The sequence below is a fragment of the Zingiber officinale genome, chromosome 9B, assembly GCF_018446385.1.
Source record: "Zingiber officinale cultivar Zhangliang chromosome 9B, Zo_v1.1, whole genome shotgun sequence".
NCBI classification, from domain to species: Eukaryota; Viridiplantae; Streptophyta; class Magnoliopsida; order Zingiberales; family Zingiberaceae; genus Zingiber; species Zingiber officinale.
Window position 1 is genome coordinate 112577226 of NC_056003.1, and position 27786 is coordinate 112605011.

At 35.1% G+C, this 27786-nt stretch overlaps 1 protein-coding gene across 4 annotated transcripts; it reads left to right on the forward strand.

Annotated features, from left to right (window-relative positions):
- Positions 1-509: 509 nt before the first annotated feature.
- LOC122023885 (uncharacterized protein YacP-like) lies at positions 510-27786 on the forward strand. Of its 4 annotated transcripts, none has more exons than XM_042582300.1 (11): positions 512-815; positions 1416-1487; positions 2845-2969; positions 3075-3235; positions 4810-4879; positions 5540-5594; positions 10987-11070; positions 21598-21636; positions 22973-23019; positions 27279-27433; positions 27543-27786. In XM_042582300.1, the coding sequence occupies exons 1-10, from the start codon at positions 687-689 to the stop codon at positions 27382-27384; spliced, it is 888 nt and encodes a 295-aa protein (XP_042438234.1). In that variant the 5' UTR covers positions 512-686; the 3' UTR covers positions 27385-27433; positions 27543-27786. The 4 variants fall into 4 exon arrangements, with proteins under 4 accessions (XP_042438236.1, XP_042438235.1, XP_042438234.1 ...); XM_042582299.1 differs by having other exon boundaries at positions 27548-27786; XM_042582302.1 differs by lacking the exon at positions 10987-11070 and having other exon boundaries at positions 510-815; positions 27548-27786.

Sequence of the window (27786 nt, forward strand, 5' to 3'; positions counted from 1 at the left end):
AAGACGAATACGCTCGTCCCTAGCGTCCTCGTTAACCCGCCCCAAGATTAACACGGAACAGGTAAATCACAGGCGACTCATAATCTTTGGAATAGTGATTAGTACATAAAAGAGGTATTTATCTTGACTTTATCAAAATTCGAATCCTAAACCTCATGATGATAACATATCAAATTATATATATATATATATATATATATATATATATATATATATATATATATATATATATATATATATATATATATATATATATATATATATATATATATATATGTATATGTGTGTGATGATAAAAAATGTTAGTAATAAAGATTCAAATCTCGTCCAAAAATATTACATTTAGTGAGTTTGAAGAATTAACATCGGTTTATTCGTTAGGACACATCTATATTATTATTATTATTTTTTTATTTATTCAGTGGTCGGTAAAATTTTTTATGATGATGAGTATTTTGATAACCTTAAATTTAGCGTTTTAAAAAGAAGATAAATCGTAAAGGGTTGAACTGAAAAATTTCTCTTTTTTTCCAGCCACAGGTCTGACTCGGCAGCGTCGGCGAGTTGTTGCCCCTCCACGCAGGTCTTGTCGCACTTCATGTAGAGGGCGAGAGCGAGAGACGCAGAAGAAGGGACAAGGGAGGAGGACAGCGATGAGTGAGGAAGATAGGAGCCCATAAGATATCATGAAATTGCGTACTGCGCTGGTGTCTCCTTGCTCCCTTTCGCGTCTCCATATCGTCGGCATGGTCAGTAGCAAGAAGTCTCAATCCAAAAGCAGCAGCAGCAACAACAACAACAACCACGACCGCAGGGTACGTCTTACTCATACCCTTTCCCTCTCTGCCTCTCAAGATGATAACAATGATGATTCAGCTGTTGGGTCTGGGATTGTTTTCATTCTTGCTCAATGCTTGTTCGGGCCTTGCTAAGATAATTACTGTTTAGAAAATAGGGCACGGCACAAAGTTTTATTCTACGTTCTGATTTACTGAAGCATGCCACTATATGTGATAAAATTTTATCCGTTTCCATTTCATGGATAGCGATTGTCTTTCCACTTGCTCAGAAGTTTCGATATTTTTAAACGGGGAGAGGGGGAAAGTGCGATGAAAGCGACCATTTTTGTTTCGTCGTTATATAGACATAATCTGCTCTTGCTTTTTGAATTTTTTTTTATTGATCAAACCGTGCTTTCTGTATCTTTGTGACTTATAAGTTAGGTACTCAAGGAGATATATATATATATATATATATATATATATATATAAGAGTTTCATTGCTTGTGAAAATGTGGTTTCTCTTCTTCTGAATTTGTCTGTTGGTTCTTGGAGTTGTATTTTACATTTCTTATCATTTTTTGTTCTTTCCTCAATTGCATGGTATATCAAGGACCTAACAGCTCATTCTTGTAGAGTCCTGATCAAGCTCCACCAAGGATCACATCCAATGTCAAGCAAAACTTACAATTTTTAAAGATATGGAAGGTATGCCAGTCTTTTTTATCTTCATTCTTTCATTCAGAGATCCTGTAACTACTTGTTGCTTCTGCATCATGTACTGGACTGTTTTGCCAAGCCCACCCTAAATGGAGACTCATGATATATTGATATATGCATAGTATACTACCATACATAATGTTCTAAGGAAAGGTTCCTACAAGAGGGTGCTGGTATTGTAAGGCGCACACCACTGAAACCTGCCACATGCATTCAATGTGAGTGTTCAGTTTGGACTGCTTCTTTGAGTAAGCAACAAAGGGAAAAAAATGCAGATATATTGTCAGTTAAATATATGCAAAGATCTGATTTTTTTTTTTGTCGATTTTGTGCTAGTTAGAATTTCATTCAAATGCTAAATTTTATAAGGGATGTCTAGGATGACAAAAGTTTCAGTGGTGGATCATACTTGAACATGAGTACCATGACAAGTATCTAGGAATCATATTAACAACGAGAAAATGGACTAAAAAATGTGATTTTTTTTTTCATGCACATATAAATTCACGGGAATAAATTTCACAGTTCACATGCAGAGGAAAATTTAACAGCTAGAACACTGAAACTTTAGAGGTTATTTATTTTACATGTAAACTGCCATCCCGTTCATGCTTTCCTAGACACAGAACAACAACCGAGCCTTTATCCCACTATGTGGGATCGACTATATGGATCCTCCTACACCATTGGATTTGATCTCCTATTATATCACCATCTATATTTAAATCAATTTTTTCTTATTTTATCGTTGCTAATCAAAGTCTTATTTGGTCTGCTCTTCCTCGATTAATGTATGTATTTGTCATGGATATATATATTTGCAAAAACCATGAACCAAAGCAAGGTCACAAAGTCTACAACAAAAAAAGAAAAATTCTACTTGGAATGCTAGTCTTCTAGTGCAGTTAATGGAACATCTATTACATGCTAACCTATGCCATTCTGATTAGATGGTCATGGTTATGCAATTTAAAGGATCTCTCTTATGTCCCATGAATGTGACTATGTGAGGCTTATATACTTGTTCATAGAATCTGTCGCTTGCCATGTCAGCACTAGACACATTAGCTCCCCTTCTCAGTTCCACTATTCTTGCACTCATCAAACTGCATAGTTTTGAATTAGGTTATCTTATGAATGAAGCATATCTGGTCATACATATGCTCCATTAGCCACATTCAATCATTTTCTTCCATGTTCAAGGTTAATGGTGGGTAGATTCATGGCCTACTTGGGGTCATTTATAAATTTATGTTTAGAATGAAACAAGAGCTGACACTGTATTCCTCATAGTACACTATACTTGTTTAAACTTAAGTACCTAACAGCTTATGCCTGACTGCAGGATATTCAAAGACAGGGATCAACTACCCCAAGGCCTGCCACAAGCTATCGAAAAAAGAAGGTAGTTAAAGAAGAAATTCCAAGAGACACAGAGCTCTATAAAGATCCAACTATGAATCTTTATTAGTAAGCACTCATACTAATTATTTGGATATAAAAATTAATGCAGTTACACTTCTCAGTAGCCACAGAAACATTGGCCATTGTTTGATTTCTATACTTTTTGTCCAGTACAAACCAGGGGTTGGAAACTGCTGTTCCAGTACTTCTTGTGGATGGATACAATGTATGTGGGTATTGGGCAAAATTGAAGAAGCATTTTATCAAGGGAAAACTTGATATTGCTCGCCAAAAGCTGATCGATGAGTTGATAACTTTTAGTGCAATTAAAGGTTTGTTTGATTCTGACTGTGATAATTATTCCACTTTTTTTCCTGGCTTATTCATATCTTTGTATGATCTCAATAAGATCTTGAAAATTTGTGGTTGCTTTTCTGCTACCTGAAAGATATCTAACGATGCTTACCATTGTGATTGGAATGAAAGACAATAATCAGTAACACAATAAACTTTTTAGAAAAGAAAAGCTCCCAGTTTAAGCAGACTATATGGGCATTATGGGAGAGTTGGTGTTTGGAACTATGTTTTTTATGCTGAGGTATGTTATAAGGCAACACTAAATAAGTAGAAAAACTGCTAAGTGGAACTTCAAGCCATAAGTCTGATGCAGAACTTTGCATGATGTTGCTAGTCTTGAGCTTTTCTTTATGCTTTTACTCTAATTATTTACATTAGAATTAAATTTTGCTGGACATGATAATAGCAATGATCTTATTGTCAAAACCAGGTTACGATGTTGCTAACATATGATAATGTGATAACTTCAAGAAAGTTCTTTATGGTGTTAAGGGACAAAAAGATGACCATTACTATTTTGTTTCTTATTTGAAGTTAATACTAAGGTTTAACACACCATTTTATGCTGGAGTTGTCGTGGTCCAAAATAGTATGGTTTTGATAGTGTTGTACCTTCATTTGACATGCATTGAAGTATGTTGAGATGAATTAAATAAGTTTTAATCCTTCAATACTCTTTACTTAATACTTAATTATTGATTTCTAAAACTTAGCCTTATAGTAATTAGATAATCAATTGAATTGACATTCGATTGTACCATAGCTATTGATATTTGGGTATAACCGAGTTGGTACTTGGGTGGTAGATTGTCACCTGAGAGGAGGGATTGAATCCCCGAGGGAACAATCTTTTTGGGAATAAAATCCCTCCCTCCTAGAGAGGCCTCTTGGTCACCGTGATTTACTCCCTTCATCTCACTGTGAGGTCGACGGTGAGGGGCACTTGGGGTGAGCGAGTTATCTTTTGCCACATGTGTTGAGATAAATTCACATATATTTTTACTTATTTAATTCTTTTTTTCCCTTCTATACTTAATGAAGCTATCAATTAGGTAGGCCAATTATAAGAATTTTTACTTTAATACGTGCCAAGATGAATTTATGATAGTTTTACTCATATAATCTTCTTCCAATTAGCTTACTTTCTTTTAAGAATAAACTATAGTAAGATAATCATTTCAACTAGAATGTTGAAGACAAAATTATAGAAAAATAATAAATATTACTTGAATTCATGTCTCGATGTATTGGAGTGTGCCAAATCATGCTTAGTTTCAGCTTGCTACATAACCCATCTGCATTATTGCATTGGTGACACTAGAGATTACACATGCCGACCAATACTAGATTTTAATAACTTGTTGGAATGCTATTCCAGGGTCACCTGATGCAACATCAGATTTTTAACTGTTAATACTTTCTTGTATATAATCCTCTTAAAGATCCATATCTAATATATTTGAATATGTCACTGTCATTTTATTCTATCAATTGTACTAATTGATAAAACATCTTATGTCTTATTCTGTTGCCTTTTCAAGTTCTACAGAAGTAAAAGTGGTTGTGGTGTTTGATGCTATGATGTCTGGACTTCCAACTCATAAGGAAAACTTTGGAGGGTAAGGTTATTCAATCATGGTTACCTACATTTCCGTAGATCATTTGAGTTAATTGATTCTTTACAATCCCTTTTGGAATGTAGAAACTGTCATGACAAACTAATTTTTCATTGTTATGGTTCTTTAGTATTTCTATTGGTGACACTTGTTTTATGTCTCCATGAGAAAGCCATTTCTTTTGAAATTCTTAAAAGGTGTGAGAAATTTATGTGCAACGTCCTAATTGGCTTAAATGCAAAATCTTTATGATTGTAGTTTTTCTCAAATTTTTAGGATAGTGGTTTTTGCGATATTAATTTTCTTGGTACCTCAAATATGCATGTAGGATGAGATATTCCCTATATCCCATTTTTCCATATTTTGTTTGTTATCAATCTATTGGTTGAGCATGCAGTGAGGTTGTGATGTCATTGTATTGAATAATTGAGTTTTGCTATATTGCCTTTTTCATGTTATTTAAGTTCTTACAAAAATTAATTGGCATAAAAAAATTCTTCTTCTTCTACTCTTGTCATGAAACTAAGCTAGTGAACTTACAATCAATTTTCTATAGGTAATACTCTTTTTAGTAGATTATGATCAAAAGATGTCTATTCATCATAATATAATTTTAAGAATCTTCTTATGCTATATCTGACATGCAAATTTATGATGGAGCAGGATTGATGTAATATTCTCATGTGACATGTGTGCTGATTATTGGATTGAAAAGGAGGTGCAATTTTTGTTTTCATATTTTTCGCTCTATTTAAATTTTCTATATTCAAGTGATGCAAATGTTAGAAAGTATAATGATTTTATAATGCAAATTCACATACGTATCCTTGCACTAACTTTGTAAGCAAATTGTTTTCTTTTTCAAAAAATGAACAGAATAAAATAATTAGTCCTTTTATTTGATAGCTTATTTTTTGGAAGTAGGGAACTTGCATAATTTCAGTTCATGTAATTATCTACACAATCACTAGCAATTATAGGCTAATTATACACTAACCTTTATCAAAACTCTTTAACGTTGTGTGCCCTATGGTACAGATAAGGACATCTTGTCATGACTCAGGGCTCTAATTCTACTTACCAGGAGTTATCCCACTTAGAGAAAATATTTAAAAGGTAATAAAAAACTATAATAATAATTACCAACTCAAAGTATATAGGAGTTATTCAACAAAAATGTATATACTCATTTATTTCAATAAAGAAAGTACACCGAGCATATCCAGTAACAAAATGCCAAATGGACAAAATGAAAAGTAAAGCAAATAAAGCAAAAGTGAGGATTTTTAAGCAACTCTACGTACCGTCTGAAATTAATTAATACTTCAAAATCAATCCTTGTTTGCAAAATAGAGACCAAGGAAAACAAGAAGGAAATACAAATTGCTAATTGGGTAAATATAAAAGATGTGTATAAATTTTAATCTTAGTTGAGAGTTCAAGAATCTAGATGAGTTACAATTCTCACTACACCACTCAGTACATTTGGATTTTCTCCGGGATGCTCTTGTGGGCCTGAACTTCCCCGACAGTTGTGGCTTGGATCATGGAGTGTTTGACCACTGCCTCCTTCTCGCTGTCCATTAATGGTGGGACTTTTAGTTACTTCAGAGGGGCTCGAGGGCTAAGACAGAGAGATCCTTTATTGCCCTATCTATTTAGCATTTATATTGAGATCTTTGGGACACAACTGCAGAAGTGCACCATTAGGTCTGGATTCAGCTTTCACCCACCATGCGACTACCTCTGACTAGCCCACCTGGCCTATGCTGATGATATTCTACTTTTTAGTCGTGGTGATGTAGTATCAGTATACATACTGACCACTTGTTTGAGTGATTTTGGGGCAGCGACAAAACTTCAAGTTAAATGACCGAAGTCGAACATCTATATAGCTGGAGTGGATGAGCAGACACTTAGATAACTTCTTTCCATCACAGGTTTTAGGGTGCTATGTCTTTTCGATACCTTGGGATACCAAAGCATCTCCGCCTCTCTGAATATTCCCCCTACTCGACCCACTGATTAGACGGATCAATACTTGGCCGAAGAAGACCCTGTCGTATGCCGGCAAGGCACAACTCTTTACCTCAGTACTTCAGGGGGTCGAGTGCTTCTTGCTGTCCATTCTACTGATACCGTAGGGCATCATCGATCACATTTACATTATTCATCGATCTTTTATGTGGACGTCCAAGCACCCGTCGGTGTCTTGGTTAGATATGAGATTCAGGGACTTGCGGGCGTGGATCTTGGCTCTCCTAGCCAAGGTTCTATGGCGGATTCAGGAGGACACACTCTGGATGAAGTGGGTTCATCATACTTACTTGAGTCACAGATATCTTTGGACCCGACACACAACCCATTCAGATTCTCCTTTGATCAAGTGTTTGCTGCAAATACACGAATATGAGATCTCATTCTAGAGGCTGCAGGGTCACCTGAGATGGCCAGGCAGATAGATTGGTTTGCACAAGATGGTGGGGTTGCCCGAGCATAGGTGATGCGGGAGGATTCAAAGATTTTTATTATTATTTTTAGTAATTTTAATTTTTTTGGTAAATTTTGTTTTTTTAGTATTTTAGGTATTTTTTTAATCTTTTTGTATTTTGAGTCCATTTAAGAATTTTAGGATTGTGAGTTTGTTAATAATTTTTTTTCTTTTAGAATTTCTTTCCTTTCTTTACAAGGTGGGAATTATAGTCCATATACTAGTATTTCTTTCCTTTATTTGAGTTTTGATGTTTAAAATTTATATAAGCGTCTGTTTAGTTATTTGAGAGATTATCTTCGAATATTAAATAATTTTTTTTCGAAAAAATTTGGAGGACAACGGTTATCTCTTTTTGCCTTCTCCTGAAAACCTCCTTCTTGTCAGCCAACAGGATAATCGCTATCCTATCCAGCGTCATATACCAGAGCTGACATGTTTTGATTGAGCAAGTTCAGCATTAGATCCAATAGAATGTCGTCGTGGTTGTGATCATGGTCATGCAAGGCAGGTTTCGATTGAGACAGCCTCGCACCGTAGTTGTAGCATCCAGGACGAGATTGAGGATTTATAGAGGCAAATTGTAGATTTAACCCAGCGTCTAGTGACACGAGATCTTGAAATCGTAAGATCTTAGATCGTGGATCTAAGTCTACCTTTGAGAGCCCTTATCACCAGCGGGCTGCTTACTAAGAATGCCGTGGTAGGAAGGAGCCTTATGGAGGCCTGAGTTTCAAATTAATCTTCTAGTATTTTCTAGTATGTTACCAGTAGAGGGCTTTTGATTGGATCAACAAAGTTGAGAGGATTTTTTATTTTGAGGAGGTACCCGATTATGTGAAAGTAAAATTGGTTGCCTTCAAGCTTAAAGGTCTAGCATTGGCATGGTGAGAGCATTTGCGATGTTCATGAGATCGACAAGGCAAAACCAAGATTAGAGATTGGGAGAAAATGAAGAAGATGAGAGGTCACATCTTCTATTTGGTTACACTCAAATTTCGTCATGGAGGACGATAGCTTCGAGAGCGTTGATGACCTGGACGGATTCGAAGATGATTTGGAGGAAGAATTTAGAAGAGTACTAAGATGAAGAAGACTCGGATGAACAGGAGATAGAGCCAGAGGAAGCTGCGAAGGAGCCTTCGAAGCCTACGGACTAGGAACCCGCTCCACTAGTAGAGAAGGAGCCTTTACCTACCCCACATGTTCCTATCGAGGAAAAGTCTATTGTGGCCGAGGATGATGATGTGAAGACGCCAAAACCATTGAAGAGACGGTCATCCCCGTCGTCTTGTTCATCGAGTGAACCTGTCAGACGATGATGGTGCGTCAGTCTACCACTACCTCCCGGTGTTTCAGAAGCTCTCCAAGTTTCCGGTGATCGACTATGACAAGGAGGTGCACTACTTTAGCAAGGTCGTAGTCGGCCTCTGCTCACACAAAGAGCTCAGCATCAACCCCGACCCCCCCCTCTACGGTTACTCCATGGTCGACTTCGCCAAGTTCCTAAAAGAAGCCTTCTCCTTGGAAAGGGATGCTACTTCAAACATTGAAGACCTCGGAAGAAATCCAGAATTCTCATCGTCATCAAGGATTATGCTGCAAATGTGAGAAAATACTAGAAGTGCTTGAGGGATGCGAAGATGGATAAGGACAGCGTCCACGATATTGTGCTCATTAGCAGATCAACGAGGATTCTCAAAGTTCAACAAAGTAGATTTTATGGATTTAGTGCCAGATGATGCTACCATATGAAACTACTCCAAACTCGATGACGAGTTCTTTTAACCCGGGATGACTGATGTAGGAGGGTCCGAAGATTTTTATTATTATTTTTAACAATTATTGTTATTTTTGGTAACTTTGGATTTTTTTTTACTATTTTAGGCATTTTTAGTAATTTCTATTTTTTTATATTTTTGCATTTTGAATCAGTCTAGGAGTTTAGGATTGTCAGTGTGTTAATAAATTTTCCTTTCTTTTTGAATTTCTTTCCTTTCTTTACAAGTTAGGAATTATAGTTCATAGATTAAGATTTCTTTCCTTCATTTGGGTTTTATGGTTTGCAGTTTATCTGTTTAGTTGTTTGAGCGATTATCCTTGAATATTAAATATTTTTTTCAGGAATATTTGAAGGACAACGATTCTCTTCTTGCCTTATTCTCAAACCCTCCCTTTTCGTTGGCCCACATGATAATCTCTATCTTGCCTAGCGTCAGTATGACTTATTTAGCCAGCCTAGTCCTAGGATGTCGTGGTCTCGGATGGTGTGGAAGACTTATCTATAGTCGAGTCATGCAGTTACTTTCTAGATGCCGGAGATAGGCAGGATTATCAGGAGGATCGAAAGGGCGCTTAAGACACAGGAGCATCTGTTCTTCTAGTGCCCTCCTATTGTAGAGCTATGGCAGAGGATTTGCCCTTGGAGATGTCTTCATGTCGCTGAATGCTTAGTGTTTTTGGTTAGCACTATTGTGGGAGCAGGATGTTGACAAAGGCCTGTCACTTGGCCTTGTCATCAGCGATACACTATGTATGAGGGGCACATAACCGTAGTTTTTTTGGTGAGGGACAATTAGATGTTGAGTTGATATTTAGGAGTGTACAGTTCCATGTATACATGCCTTTAGGTGTTTATTAGATCTGATACTTCAAAGCCTCATTTTGTACATTTTGATACATGATATACAACTTTTACTTATCCAAAAAAAAAAAAAACAAAGCAAGACAAAAAAAAGGATAAAGTTCAATGACCCATACATGTTCCCACTAGCTTCCATCCTAAGACTATTTGTCATCTGATGAGCTTGCTGAGAGTTTATCACCACTATTGAACTAGTCAAATTGTCTTCAGTATCAGCAATCCTTTCAAGCCATTGATGCACCAGAACTGTTGGACCCTGAAGGGATAGAAAGTGGCGAAGAAAGAAATGTTGAAAGGGATAGTAACAGTTCACTTGTATCAATGGCTTGAAAGCTTGCTGATGCTGATGACAAATTGACTTGCTCAACAGTGGAGATAAACTTTCTATAAACTTCTGATATGAAGCTACTGAGAACTTGTATGTGACCATTTTACGCAACCTTTTTTTTATCGTGTTTGATTAGTGGGTATGAACATAGGCAAGGGTGCCGATGCTCTGTCTGTGAGCTTAATGAGTCTTATGATGGATCCGAATCCAATCTGGAATTCATTTACCATTTTAATTCTTCTCCCTGTTCGACTGGTGGGCATGGACATAAGGCAGATTGGATAAGAAGTGAGCAGCAACTCAGAAGGTGGGCCATGATGATGGTGCCAAATATTTTAATTAAAACACATTATATAACGTAATACCAAAACAAACAGTTTCTGTTATTGAGTTTGGTCTTTCGCTGTAGATATCATAATATTTTTACTACAAAAGTTGTAATTGTATTGGCATTGAACCATAGTTGTGATATATGGTTAGAGTCACAACTCTCAACATCTATATGCTTTTTGTCCTATCTTTAAGACCTGGTCTGTATGGTCAGTTACTTTTCCTGTACTTTTTTTATTCTAGTTCTTCTAGTTGCTACCTTGTGAGCTCCTCAACTTTAAGTTGATGGTGAGGCAACTGTTTACTGGTCCATGTAGGTAGTTGCTTTGAAGGTTGATGGGTGTCCACGAGTCTGGGTCGTGACATCTGATGTGTGTCACCAACAAGCAGCTCATGCAGCAGTATGCACTTTACTGATATTAATTTTGTTTATGCAAACCTTTCTTAGCTTTAGCATTGTTCTCATTTCTCTTTGTTCCAAATTAACATGATTAAGCTATTTGCATTCGCATAATTCCAAACTTTCAATAGTCAGTATATCTAGTTATGGAACAAGTTAAACTTACTCAATTTACTTTTGTATATATCGATTGGTTCGATTTCACATTGGCTCCTCTCTTATTCTTGTATTCGGATTTGATACTAAAATTGAGTTGAGAAGGCTTCAGTATTATATTTCTATTTCTTGTTTTCACTTGTTTGTATCAACCTTTATGATTGAAATTCATATTTAAGTTTGAGTACAGAATGTGTTTGTTTAAGAAGCCTTTCTAACCATTCTGTGACTTTTAGATTGTTACTCTCTGTGGGTATAATTTCCACTTACCGCAAGATACCCCACTTTGTAACAATGTAATACTAGGAAATTAAGAGACATACCAACAATTACCAACTCAAGATAAACAAGAAATTTTCAACAAACTATGTAATTTCTACAGAAGTTCCAACAAAATCATACAGTACTAGAAGTTATGCTCACTGAAAGCAACTATAACTTCAAAAAGCAAAAGTGGAGGACAAGGAAAAATAGAAAGTGAACACAAATTATTCAGGGAGTAGGTAAAGCCACATTTTATATTACAACTTTATGTTCTCAATTTCAGTTATATATATATATAGCAACCCCTATTTTCATTTTACTTAAATTCATTATCAATTAAAGCCAACAATTATTCTTCTTATTTATCATTATATTTTATCACTACTTGATATACTTTTAATTATCGTCTTTTAGTCACCACCAATAAATCTGTCATAGTAAGTTTATCACCAATAAATCAGTAAGAAGTGAATTATTGGAGCAAATACCCTTAGAATGAAATAATGTATGTGTAGGTTAAAGTCCTCACTACTAACATACAATGATATAATCATGGTTTAAAATCTCGAACTGTTTTGGAGTTTCAATTTATGATTGAACGATATGTTTTTGATATTGTATAACTGTATTGTGTTGTGTTTATATGATTTTAGTATTTTTTAAATATAAATATTTTAATTAAAATAAAAAAATTTAATCTAAATTTTAACAAATTAAAAATACAAAAAATATGAAATCGTTGAGCCTCTATATAGTAAATAGATAATTTTTATTATTATATATTTTTAAAATTAAAATAAATAAAATATATATTAAATTAATGGGATATTTTTTTTAGGTTTTGATTAAACCTATTTAGATTATTATATTTATAGCTAGGGGCTGATTAAAATTATTAACTTAAATTCAAGTTTAATTATTACTTTGTTTTTTTTTTGCCATTGCATGGGCATCCCTGTTGCAACCCTACGGGCCGCGTCCTCTCGCAGAGGGCCACCCTAGGGTCGCGACACCCTTCGCGGGGGCACGGAGGGTCATGGAGGGGTCACGATGCCCGCCTTGGGGGCGCTAGTAGGTACCAGTGGTGATCCTGTGCTGAAACAGTAAATAGTGTTTGTTTTGGGCTACACGGCTCGATATTTCAATCCATAGATATAACACACAAATAAATACTGCCATGGGATGATCGCTCACTACCACAACCTCATGTGGCCATGTAATTATTGTGGTATGAGGCTAGACTTATAATTTTCACCTTTTAATATAGGTTTTCTTCATTTAAAATTTATTGATTAGAGTGAATCACTAACCTAAATAAACTTTTAGATAAAAGTTGAAAAAAATTAATTGTATATTAGCATATGATCTTTAAACAGTTTATACAATATAAAAATGTACAAGTACCAACCATGATTTGAAATCATGTATTGGATCGAATGACAAGGTTGGAAAATGTCGTTTTGAAGAATTATCAAAATTTAGCCCTACTTGATATAAACAATGTCTCCTTTGTTGTTATGTCAATCATTTCAATGAGTTTTATGTCATATTAACACTTGACAGTTAGTGTCATGTTAACACTTAAATATCTCTTCAAACATAGTGAATCATCATTAAAGACAAGACGAGCCTTTGTTAACACCTTACTCCCTCAACAGAATTGCTCGAAGACTTGCATCATTTGCCTGTATGTAGATATCTCCTATCGTATACGAAGCTAGTCTCTGATCCTTCTCTATAACCAGCGCAGGGGGGGGGGGGCCCAAAGAAAAAAATGCTCCTGGGACTCTAGCATAAGGCAGTAGAAGGTGCACTATCGATCCTCCAAATACTTTTGTCTGTCTCTAATGGGGGGAGACGTCATTGTGCCAGCTTCCAGAATGTAACTGCATAACTCGGTTGAATATATGCCTTCCACATTGTCCGGACCCATGACTTTTTAGGACTAGGTTGCCTAAAAAAGTCATAAGCCCAATCCACTCCATTGTCTTGAATAAACCAATCTGCCAGCATCTGTCTAGTAGCCTCCGGTGTCTCAACAACCAATAGGATAAGATCCCGTACCCAAAACAACTGCTTAATTAATGGGGAATTTGTGTGGACGACCTCTCAGGACCATTTATCATTGCACCTCAAGTAGATATTGAGAAGATATCTTCAGGAGTGTGCAAACTCCTGAGTGTGCAAACTCAGGAATGCGCAAACTCCCTAGGCTATGGGGAATAGTAGTTTCTTTGGAGAGAGACAATTAGATATTGAGAAAATCTTTAGGAGTGTCCAAACTTATGCATACTGGTCATTAGGATTTAGGAGTATACTCTGATCTTCTAATATGACGTTGTGTCAGACATAAGTAACTCCCTAGGCCGTGGGATGGTAGATGATGGTGATTGAACTTGCCTAATCCTAGTTGTACTCTCTTTTTCTTTGGATTTAATATATTTTTATTTATCCAGAAAAACACTTAAATATTTTTTGGCATGATAAATTGATAATATTTTTTTTAGCTTGTGTACATACAAGATAATGTTAAAATTGTATCATGTCATATGGAACGTAAAATCTAAAGATAACTATAATTATATAGTTATATTTTTTTTTTCTTCATCTCCAATTCGCCACCAACACCATACATCGAAACATCGACACAATAGAAATAATATTAAAGATTAAAACTCTAGCATGACTCAAGATTATGAACCTTGGTATCAACATATAAGTCAGCAAGTAGCAAGAATATTAAAAGTACCAATATTTTTAAAAACAAGTCCTAAACACTTCCCATCTTAATCCACATATGATCACCCACATATGGATATCATGAAAAGAACATCAATTAGTTACCCTCAACCTCTATTAATTTAATTTCTTTCCATTTCACTATTTTAAATGTTGTGTTATCTATTTTCAAAACAATTATAGAAGTATATGTATAATCTATTTTTATACATTTATCCATGCATAAGGAACATGTAAACTAGGGAGCAATATAGAAACAACTCCACAAACGCAACACAAATCTTTAATAATGATAATAATACAAAAGTCTAGAAATTAATTAGAATATAAGGTTGATGGATCTAACTTGATTTAAGTACCTTGATGTAACTCCAATTATAACTCTTAACTCCCACTACTAATGAACAACAATTTATTTCCCCATCCTAAACTAGATACACCAACTTAAAATAGAATAATAAAATAAAATGTTTACATTGCAATCTTTCTCGATCGGCGAAATAAGGCATGTGTTTTATTGATATGAAACACTCAACCCAATTGAACCTAAATAATAGGTTGTGATTAATTTAAAATAGATTATTATTTTCCAGGATTAACAATAAAATTATTCATCAATTTCTTACCTTCAATTGAATCAGTGTACGAGGAAATTGAGAAAATAAAGAGGAGCTGACAACAGTGTTATCTGCTTCCTCTTGGTTCGGTCAAGAGTACCTTGGTGGTCGCTAAGAGTGCATGGAGAGGGAGAAGAGAGATAGGAGAAAAGGGTCAGCCATTAGTCCCTCTTTGTTTGGTCAGGTGGAGTCCTTGGTTTGGTTGGGTGGTGGCTGCTTAGCAGGAGCAAGATAAGAGAAAAGAGAGGGGAGGGAAGAGAAGAGCGTTGACAGTACCTCACCCTTGGCTTAGCGACAATGACGCTCAGGTGGCAGGTGACAATGTCTAGGCAAGCAAAATGAAAAGGAGAGAGAGGAAAACGAAGACATATAGTAAGAGGGAGAGAAGTCGACGGAGAGGGGGAGGTCAACGGTCGATTGGGTTGACGGTAGGTTCGACAATGTTGCATGTCACGTGAAGAGACTAAGAGGAGGAGAGGGTGTGATGGTGTCCAGTTAGGAAGAGATACATGTGGGAGAGAGAGAGGAGAGAATATATAATCCCAACTTAAAAATTCTCATAATTTATCCCAAGACGGCTACACTAGGCTATTCCCACTTAGAAATTTGGTTCAGCCCTAAATTGGCCCAAACCAAATCCAAATTGACCATCATTTGAATCCATGTGATCCTAATTACCATGCTTACCCGATGGACTCCATTTGAACTCAATTTGACTTCAATTTGATGCCTAAAATGTTTGTTCAAATTATTTTGTTGTCAAAAAATATTTTTAAAAACTAATTTAAGACGCGACAAATTAAATATGATAAGACTTAATATCTAACATAGATATAAAAAATAGTTTCTTAAGCTGATTATTTTCACTGCTATCTTTTCCTTTATTTCTCTTTTATTGGTTAACCTAAAATAATTGGTTGATGGGTTTGGGAATGAGGGAATGGAATGATAGTAAAAGATAGTGTTTGGTTTGTGAGTTTGGGAATGACAATTTGGGAATGATTTCTAGATTTTTGGGAATCAACAAAACCCATTTAACTAGGTGGATTTCATTTCCATTCCCATTCCCATTCCACCTTACTATCAAACCTATACCTATAGTCATTCCCATCATTTAACCAAACGCCACCTAAGTCACCTATAATTTTTTTCCAAAATTAGGACATCATCTCTTTTCTTAAAAAGGTTGGTATCTTACCTACCCTTTCTCAGACTCACTAGAGAATTACTTGTATTCTAGGCCTCCTTGTACAACACCATCCCAAAAAAATCTTGATCTTCTAAGGAATCCAATCTAACCAAACTATGAAATAATCCAATTACAAAATTCTTAAAATGTCTACATTAAACTCCTACCAATGCTTTGTTGGGTTCGGAGCGCAGCGGAAGACATATATTGACCATGGATCTTTTCATGGTTCATATAGTATTACACAAAAGTAACATAAAAACATACCTCAAGTCCTTGATAGGCTTGAATGATATCACTCGACAGATAAGAGCCCCACGTGTGACTCCTCTAGCGGTATCCACGCGCACTAAATCACGAACTTGATACGATCCGTTAGGTGCTAGCCTCTTTGATCGACAAAGCCTTGGAAGCACTACGATCTCTTCCGAACGAAGAAGTTGACGAAGGAGAAATAGAGAGAAGGAATTCTGCTTTGAATTTTTCCGAGGATGGCTACTTATAGCGTCCAAGGAATACGAAGAGTTAAGTTCTCAATAAATTCATCATTTATGATCTTCATTAATTAGGAAGATGAAGAGTTATAGCCTCCATAAATTCTTCATTTATGAGCTTCATTATGATGACTCTTCAACTTCTCCATTAATTATCATTATGATGACTCTTCGAATTCTCCATTAATCATCATGATTATGGCTATTCGAATTCTCTCTTCTTTGTATCAAATAAATCCATATTTGATCATGATCTCGACTAGCTTCTGATACCATTGTTCATGTCTATGTGCTATGCGTGCAACCCTCTAGGTTTTATACATGAAGGTAGTGTAAATCTATACACAGACTAAGGTAACCGTCTAGCAACAGTTTTTAGCCAACCAACGCGATAAAATTAATATCAGTCATAAACTGTAAACCACCATGAATCGATTACTATGTAATTCAATCTCTTCATCTAAGCCTACATCCCAATTAATTCGATACATTATGCATCATTACCAAATTAATTGTTTTACTTGGTTTTCAAGATATAATAGACTCCTCTTGAATGATAAATCATTCCTCCCATGGCCATGGATTTCAAGTCACTAATATCTCTATCAAGTGGCCAGGATGTTAACTCCTAATACAAGAGAGCGATGAATCCTCTATTGACTCAACACTATTCTCTCTACGCTTTACCATACACCCAACTACCATATTAATCACAATCCGATTAAAGATGGCTTTTAACGGCGTCAAAGCACATAACTCCACGCAATGAAGGTCTCAAGTCAAATGATCAGTTACACTTGTTCATAAGAGGAATAACCAATGATACTTAATATGTGGTCTCCTCTTGAGCGGGTCGTGTCCAGTGTACCTCTAAACTCAAGGCATCCCCAAGTACAACTTGGATATCCATCCCTCGGTTTATCTCGACCTAGTCATACTCAGCGTTGATCTAGATATCCATATCCCCTCTAAATATCTATCCGATCAATGATTGTTTTCAGATTAATATACCTATTAATCTGTGGGACTTTATCATTAATCATATACGTACAGAAAAGTAAATAATTAACGATAAATTCTTGCCTTTATTAAATAATTATCCACAAAATACATAAAGAGTGTCTTGACACATAAGTGCACACACTAACATGCTTTCCTACACTCTAAAATAAAACAATTACCAAATTAAAGATTTCCTTTAAAACTTTATTGTCCTAAAGCACCTACCATATTAAACTCCTAAAAATCAGAAGAGCTTAAAATCAAATATAAAAAAGATGCCAAACATAGGTGTGATGTATACAATTAGGAGATAACATCAGAGAAGATGGCTTTGACATTTATTGCATTACAACAAACACCTTGGAGCAATTTGACAAAATTCATCTTTGTGAATTGAGTATCATCTATATCTAGATGTTCTTTCCAATAAATCAAGCTTTCATTGGAAGCTACCACCGTCAATGGATCAACTTTAATCTGAGGTGTCAATTGCACTGTGCAGAGTTGTAAGAAAATAACTATGGGCCAATCAATAGACAATATGGAATTTGAGTAATTATTTCAATTTAGTAAGTCAATAATATAGGCATTAGTACTTTAATATTTCTCACAACATGAAAGGGACCAATGGAGTGAGCATGAAATTTCTTAAAGGAATTTTATAAAGTTCTCATGGTGAATATGAACAAGGACATAATCTCATATTTGGATTCTTTATGATGTGCATCAACATATATTTTGTTACTAAATGTAATTTTCTCCTAATATCAGTATAAATTCTCAAATATGCTTAGCAAAATTCATATCAAAGTTAAAAATATGTTAAGTGGTGGGTAGAGTAATCAAATCAATAGGTTGGTGAATTTTGTGACTATAAATGACTTCGAAAGAACATGCAGCACTTGAGTGATTTAGAATATTTATTATAGGCAATTTGGTAATCATAAAAAATATAACCTAAATTTATGGTTTTTTGCCAATTAGTCCCTAAAAATTTTTCTGATCTATGATTGACACCTATGTCAGACCATCAATCTATGGATGAAACACAGATGAAAATTGAGTTAAAATCAATGTAAGGTCTTCAAAAGATATTACAAAGTTAACGCCCCTACCTAACTTGTCAACGTGGGTAAACTATGCAATCTAATAGCTTCCTTGAAGAACAACTTAACCACATGAAATGCATCATTTGTTTTATTACAAGCAACAAAATGTGCTATCTTGGAGAACTTATTTATGAGAATTAAAAGGGAATCATGATTTTGATTGATTTGGCAATCTTAAAATGAAATTCATGCTAAGGTTTTCCCAAGGTTTATATGGGATATATAATGATCTACAAAGACTTCTTTTTTGTTTAGTGGTTTTGATCCATGTGTCACATTACGAGAAGATTCTAGCAACATCTAGTCTTAAGGACGATCAGTAGAATCTATAAAGGCGAAGTGCTATGGTTTTGTCTCTTCCACAGTGACCTGCAATTACAATATAATTCCCAAATTAAAATATCTCTGAGTGACGGCCAAGGAATAGATGTGTTTGCTTGAATAGATAATTGTTCTTAATGAAAAAGTGCAGGCAAAGGAAGGTTCCCATCCTCAGTATCTTGAAAAATAATTCTGAAGTTATGACATGTGGGATACTTATTTGTTGAGTTGCTCAAATCTTACTATTGTTGTATTCATCCTATGTAAGGTAGACATAATTTGGTTCAATGCAATGATAGGTTTATTATCCTTGCCAAGTCAATGCTTCAAGATAAAAGTCTGCTTTTGAGGAACTTAACTCATCTAGCTTATTTAATACATAACTTCTTTGTGATTAGATGACACTATCATTTAGTGTCAGAATGTAATATGAACTCGTGTTACAACAAATAAAAGTGCCAATGTCTTAGAGCATCCACACCAGCTTCCTTATCCAAAATGCATAATTTAGGGTAAAAAAAGTTACTTTATTAAATTTGGATATTCACTTTTCACTACACCATATATCAACTTCCTTATTTTTCTTTCTCCTCTAGAATGTTTAGGGAATGAAATCCATTTCCTAAATTTAGAGAAGTACTATTCATAAATGTAAAATTTAGAGAATGGATAGGGTAGCTGATGCAAAGGTTTTTTAGCTACCCTATCCAAAATTTAGAGTAAAATCTTTGGATAGGGTAACTGATGTAGATGCTTTTAAGCCCTAAAGATGAGTAGTGTTGTTGAGTCATGAGTTTTTTTGCTGAGTAAAGGAATCAAATGCTCTTCTTGGCTGAGAGTACCTCTTAGTTCTACTACAACATGCATTACAAGCTATCTTAAATCGTTCTAGAAAGGTCAACATGTTTGAGAACAGTTGGCTTAGTCATTCTTTCCTTCATTTCGTAAAGACTATAAAAGGGAGACTTTAGACCAATCTTTAATTACCTTGCTTTCGTAAAGATTTGTTAAGATGCTCTATGCATAGATGATAAATTTGAGGAAGTGTATTTGGGTTGTAAAAATGAGCACTTCCTCAGATTGACATATAAATTTAGTTCTAAGGGTCTCAAAGACTAAGAAAATTTATTTTAAGTGGGTGGTATTTGCTTTGTTGTATATGAATGTCATCAAAGTAGAATACCGAGAACTTTCCTATAAAAAGATTTTACGAATTGATTCATCATCGTGTTAAAAGGCTTTTGGCATTTAAAATCTAAACATGACTAGCATTCATACAACCTATCATGTGTTTAAAAGGTAGTCTTCTATTTATAATCAGTTTTGATGCTAATGTGATGATACCGACTATGTTAGTCTAGTTGAGAGAATCATTTTGTTCCAAGTTGAGCATGTCATCGAGTTTAAGTATGGAAAACATGGTTTTTTTACAGTGATTTTGTTGATGACATGACTGTCAACACATATTCTCCACACCTCCTTTTTATATATTTGTTACGTGGAGACCACTTCAAAATTCATCCTTTCCCTAATAAAGCCTTTATTTAAGATTCTCTTGACTTGTCTATTTAGGTTAATGTTTTCTTGAGTGTTCGTGGTAGTGTGGAAGATCTTCCAATCGTGATCTCAAAATATGGCTTATTACATGCTAAATTGTGTGTATACGTGGTATATCATCAAACTACCCTTTAGGAGTTATAATTTAAAACTAGCATAAGATCTTAGATTCAGGGGATACCCTCTAGTGCGATACTAATCCCAACATGAATTCCTAGGACTAAAGCTAACATCACTTTTGGATTCTTTCATTCTTTTTCTAGATCGGAACTGTGTAAGAAGGTGAAGGAATTTCCTCGAAGACTTAGCTGATTTTGTATATGGCTTGGGCTCTGGTGCAACTAGATCGGGTTTGGTTGGGTATAATTTGATTTTTTGTATATCATGTTTGAATATATAAATGTTTTCTCTTCTATATTAGTTACTAAGAGATCATAAGCCAGTGCCTACCAAGGGCAACTTCATGGGAGGGACTTTACACTATATTTTATTGATCAATAGGGACCAAACATCTATCTAACATCACAAACTGAAGAGGAAGGTTGCTCAGGTTGGCTCGCTAACAGGAATGAGATTTATGATTCAACCAAATAAGAACAGCTTTGTGGTGTCTGTGCCAAGTTGATGCAACACTACCACAAACAAATCTCATATAGAGAATTGGAATCGCTAGAGGAAATTTATGCTAAAATGGTCTAGCACGTAGAATTGATTGCCTTTTATAGACACTATCCTAAATAAACTGGGGAATAATCCAATTGCAAAATAGGGAAATACCCCATATAAATTGAACTCCTACCAAAAATCCCAAATTGAAAATTTTCTTTAAAAAACTTATTTTCCTAAAGAGGAACACCTACACGTTAATCTTTTATAAATTAAAATCTTATAAAACTAAACTTCCTATTTTGCATCATCTCACTATCAAAATCGTAGTTCATAATTGCATGTTTTGATAAGTTATTATAGGTGGATACTTGATGGTATTTTGAACAAGAGTTGTCACGAGTTTCTGTATTGATTATTATCCCAACCTCCTTCCCTGTATATTTGGCATTTACTATGAATTTACACGTGTAGGGTGCTTTTGTTTGGAGCTGCAAAGCATTGGTGTCTGAGGTGAGAGATGGCCACTTCCATTTGCATCCATGACAAGCAACTTATAGAAAATCAAAATTATTTTTGCCATGTGTTTGTTGTTTCTGGGTAGTTGGCACTTATAATAAATTCTTTTGATTGTAATGTTGGTTTTTAAGTGCAGAAAGCAATAAGGTTAATATTAGCGCATGCAAGCCAAGCAAAGTGGCTGTTTTAGTTCTTTGCTTTCCATATGTTGTCAACATGGTATTATATCTCTCATAGTGTTGAAATACTTAACTGTTAAGTATTTCAACACATAGATTGTCATTTTATTTTGACAATCACTAAGTTTCTTGATAACAAGGGTCCAGAGGGGCACAAACTGACAAAAACCACAGGATGTGGAAGTTGACCCACTTGGTGATAGGATATCCACATCTTCTACCACCTTAGTGCCTTTTTGTTTGAAGATAGAAAGTAGGATACAATTTAGGAAGGATGAATGATAGTAATGGTGGACGTGGTTTATTTTTTTGATTGTGTTGTTTACTTGGGCGGATGGAGACTGCTCCTTTCTTTATCTATTTGGAGGAAGACTAGTTTAGTTGTTGGCATTTTAGGTGTTTGTGGTGGTGAAGTTATCAAAGAAGATTTTAGATTTGTAAGAAATTGACATATGGTGTATTTTCTTTTTCCAAAGAACTTTAATTATTTGACACCTTCAAAACTTCATTTTCCACTCACATTTGGGCTAAAAATTTTTTAAGAGAAAGTCTATCTTTCATCTGCTACTTTCCATCTATTCCATATAATTTTCATTGAAGTAAATGAGTCCTAAAGGTTACAACATCTATTTAGTTACTTGAGGCTGGAGAACTGTTGTAGAATTAGCCATCTTATCCCTGATCACATACTTGGATAAACGACACTGCACAAGATTCATCAATTAACCTACCTCTGATTCATTCTTCATATTGAATGCAAGTAGTTTAGGTGGATTAGAATACTTGTTCTAGTTCTTTTAATGTTTTTTGAAACATATTTATTATTATGTTTCCATTGATTAACCGTGTTCACTTAAGTGGCTGCATATTATGTTTGAAGGTGAGTGAAACATGAACCCAACCTATCTCTAACATATTTTACGGCTGGCACTAAAAAATACATGTTGATTGTCAATATAAATTTTTCTATAACTCGTCTATGTTTTTGACTCTACATAAGAAAATTATTTTGGATGATACGATAACTGGATATTGTAAAAATATTTGCTTCTATGGTACTTCTTGAATCATCTAAGATAAAATTGTTCCTTCGCATGCTATGGAGTTTCCTTGGAATTTACTGCTAGATGTTTGTTTGCTTTATTTTGCAGATCAAGGCTTCACAGAAGGAGTTTGAGCAAATGCTAAATGAACATAGGTATGCTTTTCTAAGATGCTTGTTACACTGTGTTGTTATTTTTTGTATGCTTGCATCTTAACTATTTTTTAGACAATGATTTGAAATCTCATGTTATGTTAGGCAATACAATCAAAGTGTATCACTATAATAGATTACTCAAATTGAATGCTGATCAACACATGTAGTCTCTCCTAGCTTGTGTTGATATTGATATGTCCCAATACAGAAGTCCAATTCTACTTGTCTCCCATGATCCACTCCGCCTTGCTTCCTACATGGGGCGAGAAGCTAAAACCCCACCCTGTTCCCCATATTGCCATCCCTAGTAGGACATTAAACAACATAACCTCTGTGATAACTCCAAAGCTCCATGATGATTTAGTGTAGCTCCATAAGGACCGTGATGATTCGCTAAATAGATCCCCAACTAGGACCATAAAACTTACGATAAAGTTCAATTATGTTTCTCTTCAACTCGCAAATAGCTACATTAGGACTGCACAAGTTCATCAAATATTTTCTTCAACTCGTGAATAGCTATGTAAGGGCTGAACTCTTGAATATCCTCTATCAGTTGTGGAAGAAGCCACCAAATAGCTCCTCCAAGTAGTTGCTTCCTCCTCTTCTTTTTATTTTTCTTCATCTCCTTCCTTCGCCTCTAATTTACCACGAGCATTGTGTGTTAGCACTCCTACATGTTACGGTAACATCTCATTTCAATCCAACTGCTACCGAAACTCTAGCTTAGAATGAGATCTTAAAGAAAATATAGTCAATGCCAAGGTTTAAAATCTCGACCCGTGCCGAGGTTTCGGTTCCAGACTGGAATGATACGGTTTCGGTATCGTATCGTGCCGTGCCGATACGATTTCGGTATTTTTTTTATTTATATATAGTAATTATTAGATAAATATATTTATGATGTATAATTTAAAAATAAGTTGTATATTAATTTTATATAAGTTCCTCATTATTAAACAACTTAATATTATTAAAAAAATAATTAAATATAATTTTCTTTAAAGAAAATTAATCTATCAATGACTCGAATTAAAATTGATACATAACCTTTATAGTTCTTCAATGTCTAGATTAAGTAATCATAATTATATAAATTAATATAAAATACTATTTTATATATAATAATTATATAAATTAACTATTTATTTAATTAATTAATAATTTAAATAATATATATTTAGTCAGAATATAAATTTGATTTATTAGAATTTTTATAAAATTTTTTAGAATTTTTTAATTTTTTTTTAGAATTTTTATTTTTTTTTAAAAAAAATTTAAATAAAATTTAAAACATAAAAAACAATTTCAGAATATTATTTAATAAAATTTATTAATTTTTAAAATTTTAAATATATTTTTTTATATTTTATTAGGATAATTTAATTAGGGTTTATAAAAGCTTCTTTAAAATATTACACTTGGGAATGAGAATTGTTTGATTTATTAAAGTGTAATATTAGTTTTGCGCAGTAACCCCGCTCCCCCTACCCGTGCGCCCCACAACGCTCGCGTGCCCCCGCATGCCTGCGACGACGCTGTAGGCATCTGACGACGCCTCCGGCGGCGCCGGAAGCGTCCGTCGATGCTTTCGGCGGCGCCGGAAGCGTCTCGCAATGCTTTTGGCTCCGCCATCGCATCGTGACGCCCCACGGACGCCATCGCCCGCGATGCTGAAAGCACCGTGGATGCCTCCAATGGCGCCGGAGGCGTCCGACGACGCCTCCCTCTTGCTCGAGATGCGCTCGTGTGATGTGTCGGTTTCGTTTGGCCGGCAGATGAAGCCCGCGTCCTCACTGTCGTCGCTGTGACGAACGCAGCGACACACAAAACAAAGTGGCTCACGGTGCCGGTTTCGTGCGTTAAGCGAAACAGTAAATTTCGTCCGTGCCGGGCTGCACGGAACAAAATTTTGATCCATGGTCAATGCTAAAAGAATAATTATATTCCTTTGTTTTGCTGCAGCAGTTACTTTTTACCCTAATTGTTTATTTAGGACCCTTTTGCTTGTGTTCTGCTTTATTTTTTTTATTTTGCTTACTTGTTCAACCAAATATCCGATTGGGCTGTCTATTCCTGTTATTGGCAGTCATTTGGTGCTTGTGATCTCTCCCATGATCTGCTAAATACAACCAACTAGTGGAACTTAGAATACATTCCTTTGGTTGGTTGTTCTTATTCAATTGACAAAACTTGCTTGACTGGTTAGTTGCAAGCATCTTGACATGAGCCTTGATCTTCAAGATAATGTTTGATGTATCTTGGTATTAATATTTTACGGAAATTGCAATTTCAGTGAAAATAAATTGCAATTAGAAAGTTTACTATGAACATGGACTGTGCCTGAAAAATCGTTCCATTGTTACAGAGACAATGCCACTGAGCTAGTTATACAAGGAATACAACCTGAAGGTAGCAGCACATTTAAGTAAAATGAGGTCATGAAGTGAACTGTGCATAGGGATATTAACGAATTTTTCTTTTGAAACTAGATGAAAATTGAAGTAGATTGGATGTAGGGTGATGAGTTGACCTGCTTTGGTAGATTTGTTGTCTTGTCCTCTCCACATTATGAGGTGAGTTTGAGAAAATTTTTTAAGTTAATAAGTAGAATAGAAAGAGGATAGGAGATAATTTATGCTTGTCCCATTTGACCATATGGTATAGCTTGCAATAAGAAGTTAAAAGTAGAAGTTATGAGGAAAAAAATAGAGGAAGCAGATGAAAGAAGAGGAAAAGGAGCAATGTTTGAGTTGATCATCCCATTGTTTTCCTTTTTGAACCAGCCCAAATTTTGGTACTAGTTTTTTAATACCTCCACTGACTCAGTTTGAACTGAATCAACCCCTGGCTTTCAGGTTAATCAGTTGAATAATCTTATCCAATTTGATTTGAAGCAATTGGAGAGGAAGTGCTGTGTCAGAAATTTAACCTGTATCCAATATGCTATCCCAACCAAGTACAAGATTCATCCCTCTAAGATCTAAAGACCAAAATTACTAGAACTTGAAAATATCATACACAAATGAAATGCAAGTTTCTTAGACCTTCATAACAGTCAAAGACTTGAAATTGAAAAATTGACACACTCTTTGGCATACAACCTTGGACTCCTGACATGCAATCTTTAGTGTTCCAACTGGTTTCCATAATATTTTTGGAGTTCCCTTGCAATCTTCTAAGTGCGCTATACATGCTTTAGATGTTCCAGGCCTTTATGTGTTCGTTTTTGCTCCTAGAAGTTCTTCTAAAGTCCTTCAAAAGCTAGATGGTTCTGCATGATTCTGCCTTGGTTGAAAAGGACTCAACTGGGAAGCCTATGAAAGATATTGGTAGAAAAGAGTATGTGAAGTCGAAACTTCTTGATGTTATTCTGACATCAGATTGGCATGCTGTCTCATTTGAGGATAATTGTTGCAAGGACATAGTAGTAGAAACAAAACGTGCATAAAAAATGTCATCAATTTTCTCATTGTTGGTTGGATGAGTTGGAAATTTGGATAGGTTGTTACTTGCAAAATACTAGTTGAAAAAAAATGAAGCTCAAAAGTTGAGGATGAAGCCTTCACCATTTTGGTATAAGTTGTTACTCATGTTTTCTCCTGATTTATGCCCACTTTAGGGACTGTCTTAGGTTTCCATTTTTTTCTTAGGTTTCACTTATTATTAGTATGTATGCAATCAATGCACAAGAATAAGCATACAAGAACATTAACTAAATTTTCTCATAAAGATAAAGCAACATAGTAGCAGGTTTCAACATATAAATCATATGCAATGGTGTTGGCTGACTTGGAAAGGAAGAGCAAGAAGAGCAGGAGAACAAAAGAGGAAGGAGAAGAGAAGAGGGAGGTTTTATATTACCTAAGGCCTTGGATTCCTTCAGTTTGTCAGCTGTTGTAGCCTGCCGAAGCTTATCTCCAGGGCTCCCTAACAAGTTCATCAATTGCTGCTGGAGCCCACCTTCTATTTGGTGCTGGCGTTTCTGTTCTGTCGCCTCTATGCTGCTAGCATAGATGAATCATAATTTTGATTTAGAGCATAAATTACAAGTTTGCACTGGACCATATTTGGAAATTTAAAAATGAGTTGACTGCATTAAGAAGCTTAGACATTATTTGCTAGTCTGTTATGGTAAATAAAGAACCTTAATTGCTGTGTTCTATGAATAGATACTGATTATTAGATTCATGGGTGCAAAGCTGTTCTAAAAATAATTGACTATCAGTTGCTGTTATTCATTTATTTGATTCTGCCAGGTCAACTTCCATGCAAGGAAAATTACTTCAGCACAATTTAGAACCAGAAATAGTTCATGCTCTGAAAGATCTAAAAAGAAAGCTTTTAGAGAAAGAGTCGATTTGACCATCTCTTTCTGTCTGGTTCAATCAATGGAGTTGTAGACTCAATTTGGGTAATTTCTCCATTTCAACTAAGATATCTTGCTTCTGATTAGTGTCATGTTTACATCATTTGTCTTTTACTTGATGCTGCTGTGCTAATTGGTTATTTTGTTGCACTAGCACAGAATTTAGAACCAGAAACTAGAAATTCTTCTCATGAACTTGGTGTATCACGCTTCAATAGCCATCAGGGAAGAAGATAAGAATTAACTTCTTCATATCTTTGTTTTGTTAACTTAATTTCTCCTTCCTGTCATCATAAAAATCTTTCATGAATTTGCCACAAACACTCTGTTGTATTATATGATAAAGACAAACGGAAGATCATATAAAGATATCGACGCTCCCTGGTTTCACTTTTCAA

What these genes read in the sequence shown, in the direction of transcription:
- LOC122023885 (XM_042582300.1), top strand. Translation starts at nt 687, where the DNA reads ATGAAATTGCGTACTGCGCTGGTGTCTCCTTGCTCCCTTTCGCGTCTC. An exon ending in ACAACAACCACGACCGCAGG is followed by an intron (nt 816 to 1,415) that starts GTACGTCTTACT and finishes TCATTCTTGTAG; the next exon opens with AGTCCTGATCAAGCTCCACC. An exon ending in AACTTTTAGTGCAATTAAAG is followed by an intron (nt 3,236 to 4,809) that starts GTTTGTTTGATT and finishes CAAGTTCTACAG; the next exon opens with AAGTAAAAGTGGTTGTGGTG.